We start from the raw sequence: 14077 nt of genomic DNA on the forward strand, positions 1-14077 counted from the left end.
TTTATATATGTATCTCACAGTTTGATTTACCTTAACGTAAAACATGGTACAGTTTAGGTGTCCTCAGAAGTGATTTATTTTTACAAATTTATATATTGACAAATGCACTCTACTTGAATAAATATTTTATGGCATCTTAAGTATTCATTTGTTTCTCTAAAGAGTGATTATTTCGTGCAAATTAAATTCAACCTCTCCAGGCACCTACATTTGTGCACCAAAATATTTCAACTTATATTTAAAGTGGGACGAAAATAAATTCATTGAACCTGACACAATAAATATCCATTTAGGTATACTAGTCCTTGCGAAATCCGGGGGGCAGCGTCACATCGAAAACGATGGGGGCATTGTTGGGTAGGTAATTGATGTCACAGGTCGAGGCATTCACAAAGATGATCCTGCCATCGCTGGTGATGCCGTAGCCTTCGTGCACATGTCCAAAAACATGGTATTTCGGGCGCACTCGTTGCTGAACTGTGCTGAGTAGCTCCACGCAACCGGCTCTTACGCCGGAACAGCAGAGATCTCCATGACCCACGGGCGGCGTGTGGGTAACCAGAATGTCGATGCCTTCCGGGATTTGATTCCACTTGTCCAAACATGCAGTCCCACGCGGGACATTAAAGGCCCAGCGGCAGAATTCTGGCTGCCATGGTGATCCATAAATTTGAATGCCCCAAATCTCGAGCAGTTCATCCTCCAAATACCGACAGTTGGTCAAAACATCTCGGACATTCTGCGTTTGCACAGCGCTCTCCAAATTCTCCTTGGCATTGCCCAAGGTGGGCAGATCATCGAGGATGGACATTCCAGTGTGTTTGCTGCTCGAAGCATGAGCTTTGCTCTTCTGGAAAGGATGAGTGAAGGTTCTGTCGAAGCTGAGCTCATGATTGCCAGCAATCACGATCTTGTGACGGTGGGGCAGTGCTCCAATCCAAGTGTTGAACTCCTCCACCTCCTCCAGCTGGCCGCACTTGGTGAAATCTCCGGCATGAATGAATATATCGCCATCTGGTATGTCGAACTTAATGTAGGGCGTCAAGGAGTGCGTGTCGGACATGCAAACCACTCGCGCCTTGTTGGGAGCCACTGTGGTGGTAGGTGGCTTCATCGTCACCTTGATCACCCGCTGCGTTTTGCTGATCTCCTTCCAAGCGGATGTGGGGTCTTGGCTTAGCGGATGCACTGGCACTTCCATTTTTATATCTGCAATTGTAGCGGCTGGGTATTACTATGTAATTTCTTATGCAGAACAATATTATTCTAGATAGTAAGAACCATAAAACGTGGCTACGAATGTTATTTTACTAAGACAGTATCTTACTTTTAAAGTACTATTAATTATTGGTTTTTGCTGTGATTCATACATATATTGTTTAAATTTGATACGACTCAATGCAGATACATTTGTGTAAAAAGGACAGTCACCTAAGAAGAACTATGCCAATTGGTCTTTGTCCCAATTTTAGAAGTACATGTAGCTATATCTTAAAAGTAGTGATAAAAATCATAACTAGTCCAGTTAAATATTTCATTTGTCAGAATCTATACTTTTCATTCCTTTTACTTACTATTATTTATGAACTTTTCTAACGATTCTTCCTGTTTAGCTTCTTTGCGCCTCGTCGGCCGCTGATTGTTTTGCCATTGTGTTAGGCCTTTAACCACTTGTCGCAATCGCCGGCGACATTGTCGAGCCCTGATTAGCACGTGTTTATTTATGTTTAGTCAAGTATTTGCAGATAAATGCGATACTAATTTGATAATACCAATCAAAATACAAGAAATTGACTGTTCACGCGTGACGTCATTGCCGGGGCAAACAGCTGAGCGCCGATAGCGCAACGTAATGAAACGTAACGCACAATCGCCTATCGATAGGCAGTTTTGTAGCGTAGCCCTGGTCAAAACAAAAATCAGCTGCTTTATAATTTTCTGCTTCTTTGCTACGCGTAAATTTTCGTGCAACATTTGCAATAAAAACGTTCATAAAATTGGCTAAATCAAATTGGAAATTGTGTTTTTTTCGTGTGCAATTGTGCCAAAGCATAATAGCAGTGTTCTTTGAGTGTTTAAATACGTGAAAAGTGATTACCAGGTGAAATTCCACGCTGGGCAAGCAAAAAATGGCCGCAGCTGCAACTTTTGCAGACGCGTATTGTTTTTAGCCATAAATAATTAATTAGGTTGTGTATTCGATTGCGATGGATCAATTGGAGCTGCAGGAGGATTTGTTTGCCTTGGACGCAGGTGCTGCAGGTGAGTTTTTCGCACTTGGCTGTTTTTTATTACATTTCAGCTGCATATGAGGCTATTTTTGGGATTTAAACAGCCTTCTGCGTGATTTTCTCGTTTTTCCCTTTTACATGGCGGCGAATCACTTGCGATAAACTGCACTTGTTCTTAGGTTTTTGCTTTTGTTGCTAATTGCATACGCCCACTTATTGTTTGTTCGTGTGCGATGTCGTCTGTGTGTGTATGTGTGTGTGTTATCTCACTGCATTTCACTCACTGCCTCGCCTCTTTTGTTCTCTCCCCCCTCCCACACACACACACCTTTACACACTTCACCTCCTTTGCATCTGTTTATCCGTTATCCATTTGTTTGTTTGCTTTGTCTTCCTCATTTGTTAAGTGATGATTCACTTTGATTGCCGGCCATCCACACACACTCGCCATCTCTCTCTCTCACCCACTCTCTACCTCTTGCTCGCACTTGCACACCTAATCAAAATGAACAATTTATGCTTTTGATTCACTGTACTACAGTGGAACACGTTCTTAGCTCTTCGGCACAGGAAACGGTTTGTTTACTTTGAAAAACTCCTAACCTAAGAGCTCCTAAGTGTTTATATGTACAATATCTTCACAGAGAGTCGCCGGTGTGTTTGGGCGTCTATAAAAATATTTACCTCTCCTCCCGATTTATAGATCAAAGTAGGATTTTCATTCTAATTTGGGCTTCTTTGTTTACACTTGGGTATCGCCAATTTCGCAACAAAGGGATATAAGTATATATGTTCATATGTAAGGTTTTTGCTTAAATCAGGGAACTTAAATGCTTGCTGTGGGTCTTTGTCGCTAGGGAACCATTCGTTTTATGGGAAGCGCTTAAAAAAGTAATATTACAATATGTATATGTGAATATGTATGTAGTTACTTCAAATCGTATTCGAACTCAAAAGATGTGGGACATAAATGAATTAATAAAAAATATTTAATAAAAAAAGGAACGCAAATGTAATTAAATATAAAAATTGAATTGAAATGGTTGCATTACTAGTTTATGCTTATTTACATACCAAAAATAATGAATGCAATAAATAATGAAGCTTTGCCCCAAACAAAAGAGTGTGCAGCCACCGTTGACATAGTGCAGTTTACATCGCTTCCTTTGTCTTCTTTTATTTATGGACTCAACGTTTCGTTTTTCCATTCTTTTTTATGGCGCACAGCAATTTTTCATTATATTCCGAGATTGATTTACCGCCGATTTAAGCCGGTACGCGTACCGATGTGGCCCTATCTCAATGTTTGCCCGCAGAAAAAACACACGCCCCCCAATCGAACCCACCCACTCATTTCGAAGCTTTTCATTCACAATCGCAACAACAAAAAAAAAAAAAAGGCGGGAAAAGCAGAGTGCCAAATAAACCTTGATAATGACATTCAGCACTGAAAGAGGAAGAAAAGCAAAACAAACGTCTGGCGTCAATGGGTGGGTTGGGATTTTATTTCTATTTGGTTTTGCTGCTCTTTCAGCAGCACGTCGCTACCATCGCTACCACCATCACTACCATCACCACCACCACCTGGCAGTTATCCAACGGATTTTGTAGCGCAGTGTGGCAAAATTAGAAAATTCCGCCAGCCATCCAAAGTCAAATGTCGAGTCGTCGTTACCATCACCTGTGCGAAATTGCATAAGTTCGGGCTCCAAACGCTCGTACATCAGCCCATTTTCATTTTCATTCCCATTTTCGTTCTCGTTTTGGTTCTCATTTGTTTGCCCGCCGTCGAGCCACAAAGTACCGATACCAGAGGGAAAATACACTAGTCCGATTCAAAATCGGAGAGGGAAAATATATTCATATAGCTCACTTGGGGCCAACAAAAAAAATCAAGTGCGTTCCCAATTCTTTTTGGCGGTATTTGGTGTAAAGTGCGTTCCGGTCGCGTGTTTGCCTTCGCGAATCGCGTGCCAGTCCATCATTTGGTAGTAGCAACTCCTAGTTATGTGGTGGGCGTGATGTAATTCGCCAATTGCAATAAAAGCAGTTAACTAATTCAGCAAACCAATATTGTTCAAATGGAAAGTGCCCGCGCTTGTGCCAAAGTGCTAATTATTCGTACATATGGCAAACAATCTGGGCGCGTTCATAATCAATTTAACTGTTTGTCGTTACAAAATGCTTCCCTCGGCATTGTTTTTTTTATTGTTATGTTCGTTTATTTACTTTTTCAAGTTGGTGAAATCAATTTACACAAAGTCTGTTTAGGAATTCGCCAAGGCAGTTGCTTATTTCCATAAAGGAAAATCAGCGGGTGAACTTTACAGAGTCTAACTTCAGAAACTGGGACTATTTCCAGCAAAAGTTTCGGGTTTGATAAATATTTTTAATATTTGATAGATATTGGTATTAAAATTGCAGCGTAATAGAGCAAATACTATTTAAAACCCATCAAATGTGTTTCCACCGATTTTGTGTTTTAAATTTGTATTGATAAATCTTTTTAAAGAAGCTACCCTGTCTATTTGAATCCCAATTTCTAATTCCTTTTGGCAAGTGGAGGGCACACTTGCCATGAATCGAATTTCCGCGGTTTTCCACACGGAATTCGGGTTAAGGACGTCCTGTGATGTGTTGTAGTTGGAGCTCAGCTCCAGCCTTGGCTCTCTGCGGGATTTCCACGCCGTCTAGGGCGGAAAGTTTTCCACTTAGCACTTCTCTGCGGGAAGGCGCGGCCCACGTTCCCCGTAGTAAATTGAAGCTAATGCGACAGATATATATACATGTATATATCCATCTACCCACTAGCTGTGCTAATCAGTTAGAATCCGCAAGAGGAGAGAACGCAAATAAGTAAACAAACAAATGGCTTTCATCATCTCCCAATTGGTACAACGCGGCGTATGCGTGTTGTTGTTTTGAAAACAACTCAGCTGATTTTTGATTTCGCCGCAAACAGGAAAACAGCTGATCCGTTCGCTCCGCACTCTCTCTCTCTCGCTCAGTCTTTCTCTCTCGCAATTGTTAATCATAATTTTAAATAGACAATAATCGTTTGTTTTGATTTCGAGCTTCCAATTTGCGAGCGTGCGCGAGTTGCTCACTTTTTGTTGATTTTTGTACAGTATTATTTTCTGAGTTCCCTGCTGTTGTTGTATTCTGCTGCCATTGACGTCGCGCTCGCTCTTTATTATTGTTTTTGTTGCTGTTTTTGTTTTTTCGTATAGCCCGTCCGTTTTTTTCGGTTCGTTTTCGCCGCAGTCGAAATTCGTCGTCGTCGCCGTCGCCGTCGTTTGCCTCGCATTTTGCACTTTGCGGTCCGTTCGAAATTTTTATTTTGGATTTAACGCGAGCTAGACGTCTATATATACCACTATATATAATATCCGTCTATATGTGCCACCATATCGAAATCGGTTCTACCTATCGGCACACACAAATAATTACATTCGAATGGCCAACGTAATTTGACATCGGTCAATAAATAAACTAATAAAGTGTAGAACGGTGTGGTGTACAAGTTGCAAAACGCTGAGCTCATTATTTCTGGCTAATTAGCATAAAAATCGTAGAAAGCTCTAAGGCGGCCGTAAAAGTTAATAAACAAAATAAAAATATGCTTCTTCGATTGAGGGATTAATTCCTTAGCAATTTTTATAGTGCAATAAACATAAATCGTGACCCAGTGACATAGTTGAAATCACCTTATCAGCAGCACCGTTTATAATCGAATCTAAAACAATCTGGACACAGTACAAAACAGCAATTGAAGCTACAATTAATAAATATTATTTGTAAACTGTGTGGAGGGGCAAAATCACGTGCTTCTAATTGCAATACTTGTTCGCGTTAATTAGTGTTAAATACACTTGCTATCGCCTTTGTTTTTTAGCCGGGCAGAACAATTGTAAATCTGCCCGGGTATCATTTTCCCAGCTGCGATTCCCTGACAAATTTATGCTCCACTTTCATGTTATGGAATTTTCAATGGACTCCAAAAAAACTAAAAGGTTGGTTTCGCGTACTTATACTTACTAATATTTGGACAGCGAAAGAGCGATAAGCACATAAAAACGGGGTGACACAACTTATATCCAGGAAATATTTGGTTTATAAACAATAAAAATAAAATGTGATAAACAATTCGAAGGTTTTGAGTTCAAGTTTATGTGAAAAGATTCAAGAACCACATAAGTTTACATGGTTTTGCCATATGAAGTTTTCTTATCGGTGTAATTACGAAATTCGTATAATTTTCATTGTTTTCGCTATCACTTGCTGCACAGATAATCGAATTAAAAAAATAAAAACGCCTAGAAAACAAACTGCAAAGGGTTCAAGGGCAAAAGTTGATGGATTATTGGCTAAGATAAGATAAATGTTCGAAAATCAATAACAAGTTGATGTATGATTTCAATTGTAAAGATAGCAATCGGTGGCATCTAGAAAATACGCATTTTGTATAAACAACAAGCGAACAGATATCTTTAAATGTATATATCTTGACTTTCCGCCAAATTCTGGAAATATTTCCCTACAACGCCAATATTATGAATTATCATCCCACACTTCTCGCCTCCTTATTCATTAGCACGTTTGCCAAAAATATTTGATTATTATTGTTAACTTGCCGTTATTTTTTGCCAATTTTATTGTTATCATTCAGCATGATTCTAAAGAAATGCTTGATTACCTATCGATTAAACATAAATCACTGGATTAGCGTGGAACCAATTGATTGGGTTTGTCAGCATTTTTATTATTGTTTTCAAAATGTTTTTTGTACTTTTCTCATAAATAACCAGAGCAGTCTTCAAAGGTGAAAACACCGAGCGAAAATCTATTGGTGCTCAAAATGCTCAACAGGGATATAAAAAAGCTCCTAAAAATAATTCCATGCGCTAAACTATAAATATTTTTCCAACGAAATTGAATTCGTTAATAGAATAAAGGAAATAAAACAACAAATAAGCTGAATGTTTCAGTGAATTCTGTGAAAGAACTGCATGGCAGAGAATGATGATGATGAAATGAAAATTGGTTTAAACAAATTAAATACAATCCATGCATATTTCCTCAGCTGCTATTGTATTAAACATCCAAACAGGAAGATGATTCTGCATTTGCTGTCATTCGAATTCCTTAAAACAGTGACTAATGAGTATGTGGCTGTCGAACCCCCATGTATTACATACTTGCCTTACTTTCTTGCCTCTGCTGCAGTTTTTGAATGATTTTACGTTTTATTTGGATTTGAGTTTGGCCCAGTGCGCTGGATTAATCGTCTGGTAGAGATATTTGTTCGGGTTCGTCGAACATCTTATAAGTGGCATGGAATCGTGTTATTCGCGTGTTGTTGCTGTTCTCATATGACACATCCAGAGAGCTTTATAAGACGTATGTACGATTCGTTCGGGAAGACGATTTGGGTGAGCGTGTTAATATGGTATTAATAATATGAACGCGTATGTATAACTGTCTGTGTACATATGTTTTCGCATTCTTTATTTGAGATTTCCTTGTGATGTTTTCGATTTTCTTCGCATACATGTGTTCAGTGAAATGTCAAACATTTTACGCTTTGATTAGACAGAGCTGTCTTTGGGCAATTTCCTTGGATGCGATTTCACGGCTTTTCGCTACAAGGTTCGGGATCAACCTTTGCTGTCTGTCGCCCTGTGAGCCTTCCAAATTGCCTTGTACTTCAACTTTATCAATTATTCACGGAAAGCGGCGACGAAAACCTTTACCCTGAACTTTACTAGACCTTCGGTCGGAGCTCAAAACAGCTGATTTTGGTGCATGACACACGGCATATCGTTTGGATTACGTTTGGTAGCTACATATATTATTCACCGGTCCCATCCAATAATGTTATACTTGACTTGGTCATAAAGGACACTGGCAATCGTGTTCCGGTCTATTGATTGAATTCGATTTTAAAGGAATCCTGGCCAGGAATAAGTCACGATAGGTCATCTGAATAATAGAACGAGGTGATTTCACTGGTGTGTTCCATTTATTCCAATGCCTAATTGCATTTTACATTGGTCGCACAATTAATTGATTATTATGCTTACGTAGAATGAGGGTCTCAATCATAATAACACATTTAGTGTGGCTTTCCCTAGAAATAGTGATAAATTTAAATTGAAGCTCAACATATTTGCAATTCAAATTAATTTCGGTTTCGTAGTGCCTACAATTGAAGCGATAATATTCTGGAAAAGCCATATTACACATTTCCGTCAATTTCCTTAGTTAGAATTCGGTTTCTGCTCTTATCATCGTGTCAGTAAACAGATATGGCTTGCCAAAAGGAAATAAAATCATCAATTGGAATTATTATTTTGCATATTCCACAATGTGTGTACCATTTTGACAGATGGTCGAAGGCATTCCATTCATTAGACCATATGCCAATATTAAGTTTACAGTCGTTTTCTGGCAATTTAGATATAACCCCGAAATATTGAATGATAAGCCGACACGATACAGTCCCCAAGTCCAGAATGGAGCCCATAAAGGGAGCTCGTTTTGTTTCCTCTTCCCAAATTGAGTTTTTCGGGGCGTGTTCTTGCCACACCCCCACACTTGATGATGATTAAATTGTTGATGGTTGCTGATGATAATTTCTATTTACAGATTTCGCTTTATAGGCGTGTCCTAGAACCAAGGTTGGGTAAAAAACAGACATAGCAGATCACAAATCAAAGATTCATACAGCATATATCGCTTATACGCAAGTTTTAGAATGCCAAAGCAATTAATAAATGTCACATCTAAGCTTATTCAACACATATATCTCTACCTTTTCTATCTAGAAAACAAGACAATTTTATGTTTTTGAATAAATTTAAAAGTATAAAATGTCATAACTTAAATAAATTATTCGTATTAAATTAAAAGCTTTCTTTTTCCATAAACGTGTTTTTTTTAATGATTCTTGCACAAAGAGTGAATCATTTTGGGACTTATCCAGCTATCTACACATGTAATTCCATACCTATAAATAACTGATAAGTGTAATCCGTTTAATCATTAAACCGATAATGATAATGTGTTTCGTTCTTTTTTTAACCAGGCACAAATCAAAACCCAAATGAGCAGCACCTGAGCGATCCAGCTGCCTCGCCCGCCACCGCCAGTCCCAACAACACCAGCAACAACAACGCAACAGCTGGAGCGGCAACAACATCAACAACCACTGGAACCTCTGCGGTGGGTGGAGTGGGCGGAGGCGGCGGTGGCGGTGGAATCGCAGTGGGCGTGGTGACACCAACAAAGAGCCCACAGCGTAACGCTTTCCAGGAAGATGCTTATCAGGCGAACCTGGCTGGCGGCGATAGCGTCGATAACGTGGAATCAGCTCAATCGGATGGCAATCCGAGTGGTGGATCGCCCGGCCAGCGTCACTCGATAAACTCGGCGGAATACACATCCACGCCGAAGACGACTCGTAGTGGGCCGAGCGGTAGCACTACGGCCAGTGGGACAACGTCGCCCATTAACTACCAGCTGCCCGGCGATGACTATCCGTATGGCATAGAGTATGAGTCACAGCAACTGCAATACCAACAGCAACAGCAACAACAACCGCAGCAACAACAGCAGCAGCAGCAGCAACAATTGCCAGTAGGCGATGTGGAGCAATCGTCAGCGGTTACATACCAAAGTTTGCCGGCCAGTCGCCAGAGTTACGCTTCACCGCCAGCTCTGATCATTCCCCAGCGGCAATCGTTGCTGCCCTGGGGTGCTCATTCGAGGAGTTCGATTATCAACGTCCTGCCCAGTTACACCCAAGCCGAGATGCATGCCCTGGCCGCCAGAGTGGCCAGCGTGGAGACCTCCGCTCCACGACCTGGTGAGATCGTGATGCGTAATCTCTTCAGCGACTTTACGGCGCAAGCTGAGAAGAAGATCGAGCTGGTGATGCTGGAGAGTGCCGACAAGAATCTATCGAAGCTGCTGCAGCGCGGCGAGGATCAGCAATTCGATCAGCTACTATCCGCACTGGGCTCGGTGGCCGAGCACTGCCTGCCATCGTTGCTGCACACTTTGCTAGCCTGGCATCGTCGCCAGCTGTCCGACATGGAGATCAAGAATGATCTCAAGAAACCAGCACCGAGTGGCAGCAGCTCCCAGGCGGCAACTAACAAGCCCACCGTGGACCTGGACTTTCAGCTGCAGCGAAGGGAAGCGGCAGTTGAGTTTATATTCTGTCTGGCTCTCATCGAGATACTCAAACAGTTGCCGTATCATCCGGGCCACGAAGATCTGGTGCGCAGCATCGAGAATCTGGCCTTCAAGCACTTCAAGTACAAGGATGGGCTGCAGAACAATCCAAATGCCCTTAATATCCATATGATCGCTGATCTGTACGCAGAGGTTATCGGTGTACTGGCTCAAAGTCGATTTGCATCGGTGCGCAAGCGCTTCATGAGCGAACTGAAGGAGCTGCGCGGCAAGGAGGTGTCACCAACGACCACCCAGAGCATCATCAGCCTTCTGATGGGCATGAAGTTCTTCCGGGTCAAGATGGTGCCTATTGAGGAGTTTGAGGCATCCTTTCAGTTTATGCACGAGTGCGGTCAGTACTTCTTGGAGGTGAAGGATAAGGATATCAAGCATGCGCTGGCCGGACTTTTTGTGGAGATCCTGGTGCCTGTGGCGGCGGTGAGTAGAAATTCCAATTGAATCTTTGGTCATTTAAAGTAAAACATGATTACCTTTTCGCAGGCCGTTAAAAACGAGGTGAACGTTCCGTGCGTTAAGAACTTTGTGGAGCTGCTATATGTGCAAACTTTGGATGCCTCCACCAAGTCTAAGCATCGACTGGCCCTCTTCCCGCTGGTCACCTGCTTGCTGTGCGTCTCGCAAAAGACTTTTTTCCTGACCAACTGGCATTACTTCCTGGCCATGTGTTTGAGTAATCTGAAGAACCGCGATGCCAAAATGAGTCGCGTGGCACTCGAGTCGCTGTTTCGCCTACTGTGGGTCTACATGATACGCATCAAGTGTGAGTCCAACTCGGCGACTCACTCCCGCCTCCAGAGCATTGTCAACTCCCTGTTCCCCAAGTGAGTAATGTTTGTTTAGCGTTAAAAACCATGCAAACGAATCCCTTCTTATACCTTTCAACTTGTTACTTGTTTTACAGGGGCTCCAAAGGAGTTGTGCCACGTGACACTCCCCTGAACATCTTTGTGAAGATCATCCAGTTCATCGCCCAGGAGCGTCTGGACTTTGCCATGCGCGAAATCGTGTACGATCTGCTGTGCGTAGGTCGTTCCATTAAGCTGATCCTAAATCCGGAACGTATGAGCATCGGACTGCGAGCATTCTTGGTCGTCGCCGACTCACTGCAGCAGAAGGCTGGTGAGCCACCGATGCCCAGGACAGTTCCAGTCCTACCATCCGGTAACACACTTCGAGTAAAAAAGACGTTCAACAAGATGTACGTTTTGCTAACGGATGACACCGCAAGAAGTATTGGAATGTCTACGTACTTCCCACATGTGCGCAGGGTTTTTGTGGATATTTTGAGAGCTTTGGATGTTCACTACGGTCGTCCACTGATGATGACGAATACTCAGAACCAGAACAAGGAGCCGGACGAAATGCTGTCTGGTGAAAGAAAACCTCGCATCGATCTCTTCCGAACGTGTGTTGCCGCCGTGCCCCGATTGATACCCGATACAATGACCCCTCATGAGCTGGTGGACATGCTCTCTCGACTGTCGGTCCACATGGATGAGGAGTTGCGAATTCTAACCCACCAGTCGCTTACCACTTTGGTCATAGATTTTCCGGATTGGCGTCAGGATGTCGTGCACGGTTACACTCAGTTTCTGGTGCGCGACGTCACCGACACCTATCCGCAGCTGCTGGAGAACTGCACGCGCATCCTGTTCACTTTCCTTAACATTTGGCGGTGTGCCACTAATGTGAACGGGAATAACACCACCAGTGCTCCTAGTGGAGCAGCCAACGTGGTCAATACAGCGCAAGCCAAAATGACTACGGCCACCACAACGACAACGGTGGTGCAGGCTACAGTGGTTCAGGTCACATCAGCGCCGGCCAAGGACACCGCCAGCAGTCAGTTGTCCAAGCAGCAGCATTTGAATACGGCCAGTAGTGCTGCCTCCAGCATAACTACCTCAAGCGGAATGTCGAGTATCACGCAACACACCGTACTAAACATGGCCAGCGATGTGGGCAAGAAGAATGAAATTCCGCTGGCCACCACTCTGCATTTTGTGGAGGGCTTTGCCTTGGCGTTACTCTGCAACTATCGCCCTTACCTGCGCAAGCTGGCCGCGCTGATCCTCAAGGAAGTGAAGAATCTGATGCGAGCATTGGGTATCCCAGAAACAGAGCCCCCGCTCATCGATGTCATGGATCGTTGTGTTCCATCCATAATTGAGAAGTGCCTGCCACAGCTGCCGCAGACGGAGAAGACAGCTATTCTGAATGCCAATTGCATTGATCTGCAGTGGATAGCTGAAAGGTCGAGCGGAGTGTGGCTAGCTGGATTAACAGATGGTAGGAAGTCCTTATATACCATTATAAACGAATATTGAAACAAAATTCTGTTGATACTTCTTACAGACAACTCGAAATCGTCGACGTCTACGCTCAACCTCTCGCAGTCCAGTTCAACACCGAATGCATCCGCAACGGCAGCCAGCTCTCCACAGCCTCCGTTTGATCCATGGGCCACCTGTTTGTTTGGATTGCTGGAACGACAAAACGTCCTGCAACAGTGCCCATCGGCAGTGGCGCAGGCCTGGCCCATTTGCTTCACGCGTCTGAACGCGCTGTACAGTGTCATTGATCCCACGTACGTTTCAATAGATTTTACCATAATCTACACTATTAATTATATTGAAATGTTTCCGGCAATACAGCCCCGTGAGTGACAATCGAGCTTCATTGCTGCGAAGTTCGGCGCCCACCAAGAAAGTGCCCACCGAGAGCCAGAAGGATTCGTACTTGCGTCTGTGGAGGAATCAGGTGGCCTGTGCCATGCGACTGGTGCCCCAGATACCCAGTGTTGCCGTTCGATGTGCATCGCCTGACTTGAGTTTGAGGTGAGTGACGAAACGCATAGCATTTGTAAGCCATGTTCATGCAGACGAACAAATAACTGCCAAATTGAAAGGAAATCGATTTATGTCAAGCTATTTAATCTTGCCGTAAGCTGATGTGAAAAGCCTGTAAAAAGGTTGACAATTTGTGTGTGTTATTTTTCTCTGTGCATTTGTTGTGTCCTCTCACTAACAGCTGCCCAAAATTCAAAACAAACAAGACACTTCATTACTTCTGTTTGACTAACACTTCGCATTCAATTACATTCGGCACGATTTGCATGTAGTGATTATACATCTGTGTACTACAGTTGACCTGTACTTTGTTATTAAAAGAGCGTGTGAAATTGTAATCAAGTTGAAAATTCATTTTATGTTTTGCTTTCTTGCTCAACCCAATTATCACTGCATTGTGGGTGGAGTGGGTTTGTGTTTTAAGTTTGTGTGGCAAGCAAAACTACAGAACAGGAAGTGTGTAGTTTGAAGTTTGAAAATGGGTTTTGTCTTACTTCATTTACATATTAATGGTGTATGTAAATCGATTAAATATGTGATTATCAGAAATTGCTGCATACGCGTTACTCACACCGCTTGTTCTATGTTTAGCTGAATTGTTTTACACACATGCACTCGATTGGATTCCTTAGAAACCACCAATAAGTTTATATTTTGTTAATTAAAATAAACTTCATGTGACAGCCTGCATAAGTACAAACAGCAGGGCTCTCTTGTAAATATTTGTTCATGCCA

The 14077-nt window shown here is 42.5% G+C and overlaps 2 protein-coding genes across 14 annotated transcripts in view; one reads left to right on the top strand and one right to left on the bottom strand.

The window, feature by feature from the left end:
* Positions 1 to 52: 52 nt before the first annotated feature.
* On the bottom strand, positions 53 to 6396 carry LOC6532522 (UPF0046 protein C25E10.12). 2 transcript variants are annotated; one of them, XM_015193927.2, is made up of 2 exons: positions 6270 to 6396; positions 53 to 1209 (listed from the first exon to the last, which is right to left on the bottom strand). In XM_015193927.2, exons 1-2 carry the CDS (start codon positions 6301 to 6303, stop codon positions 299 to 301), a joined length of 945 nt encoding a protein of 314 aa, XP_015049413.1. In that variant the 5' UTR covers positions 6304 to 6396; the 3' UTR covers positions 53 to 298. The 2 variants fall into 2 exon arrangements, with proteins under 2 accessions (XP_015049413.1, XP_002093268.1); XM_002093232.3 differs by lacking the exon at positions 6270 to 6396 and adding an exon at positions 1575 to 1832.
* LOC6532523 (protein furry) overlaps positions 1941 to 14077 on the top strand; it is a 47344-nt gene continuing 35207 nt past the window's right edge. For 9 of the 12 annotated variants that reach the window (XM_015193929.3, XM_039374519.2, XM_039374521.2 and 6 more), the window contains exons 1-6: positions 1941 to 2262; positions 9319 to 10910; positions 10974 to 11314; positions 11395 to 12782; positions 12849 to 13080; positions 13148 to 13330. In XM_015193929.3, coding sequence (XP_015049415.1) covers positions 2208 to 2262; positions 9319 to 10910; positions 10974 to 11314; positions 11395 to 12782; positions 12849 to 13080; positions 13148 to 13330 — 3791 coding nt within the window. In that variant the 5' untranslated portion in view covers positions 1941 to 2207. Of the gene's footprint in view, positions 2263 to 5537; positions 6245 to 9318; positions 10911 to 10973; positions 11315 to 11394; positions 12783 to 12848; positions 13081 to 13147; positions 13331 to 14077 lie in introns of those variants that run through there. The other 3 variants (XM_015193931.3, XM_039374522.2, XM_015193935.3) reach the window with 1 other exon arrangement.

The sequence above is a fragment of the Drosophila yakuba genome, chromosome 3L, assembly GCF_016746365.2.
Source record: "Drosophila yakuba strain Tai18E2 chromosome 3L, Prin_Dyak_Tai18E2_2.1, whole genome shotgun sequence".
Taxonomy (NCBI): domain Eukaryota; kingdom Metazoa; phylum Arthropoda; class Insecta; order Diptera; family Drosophilidae; genus Drosophila; species Drosophila yakuba.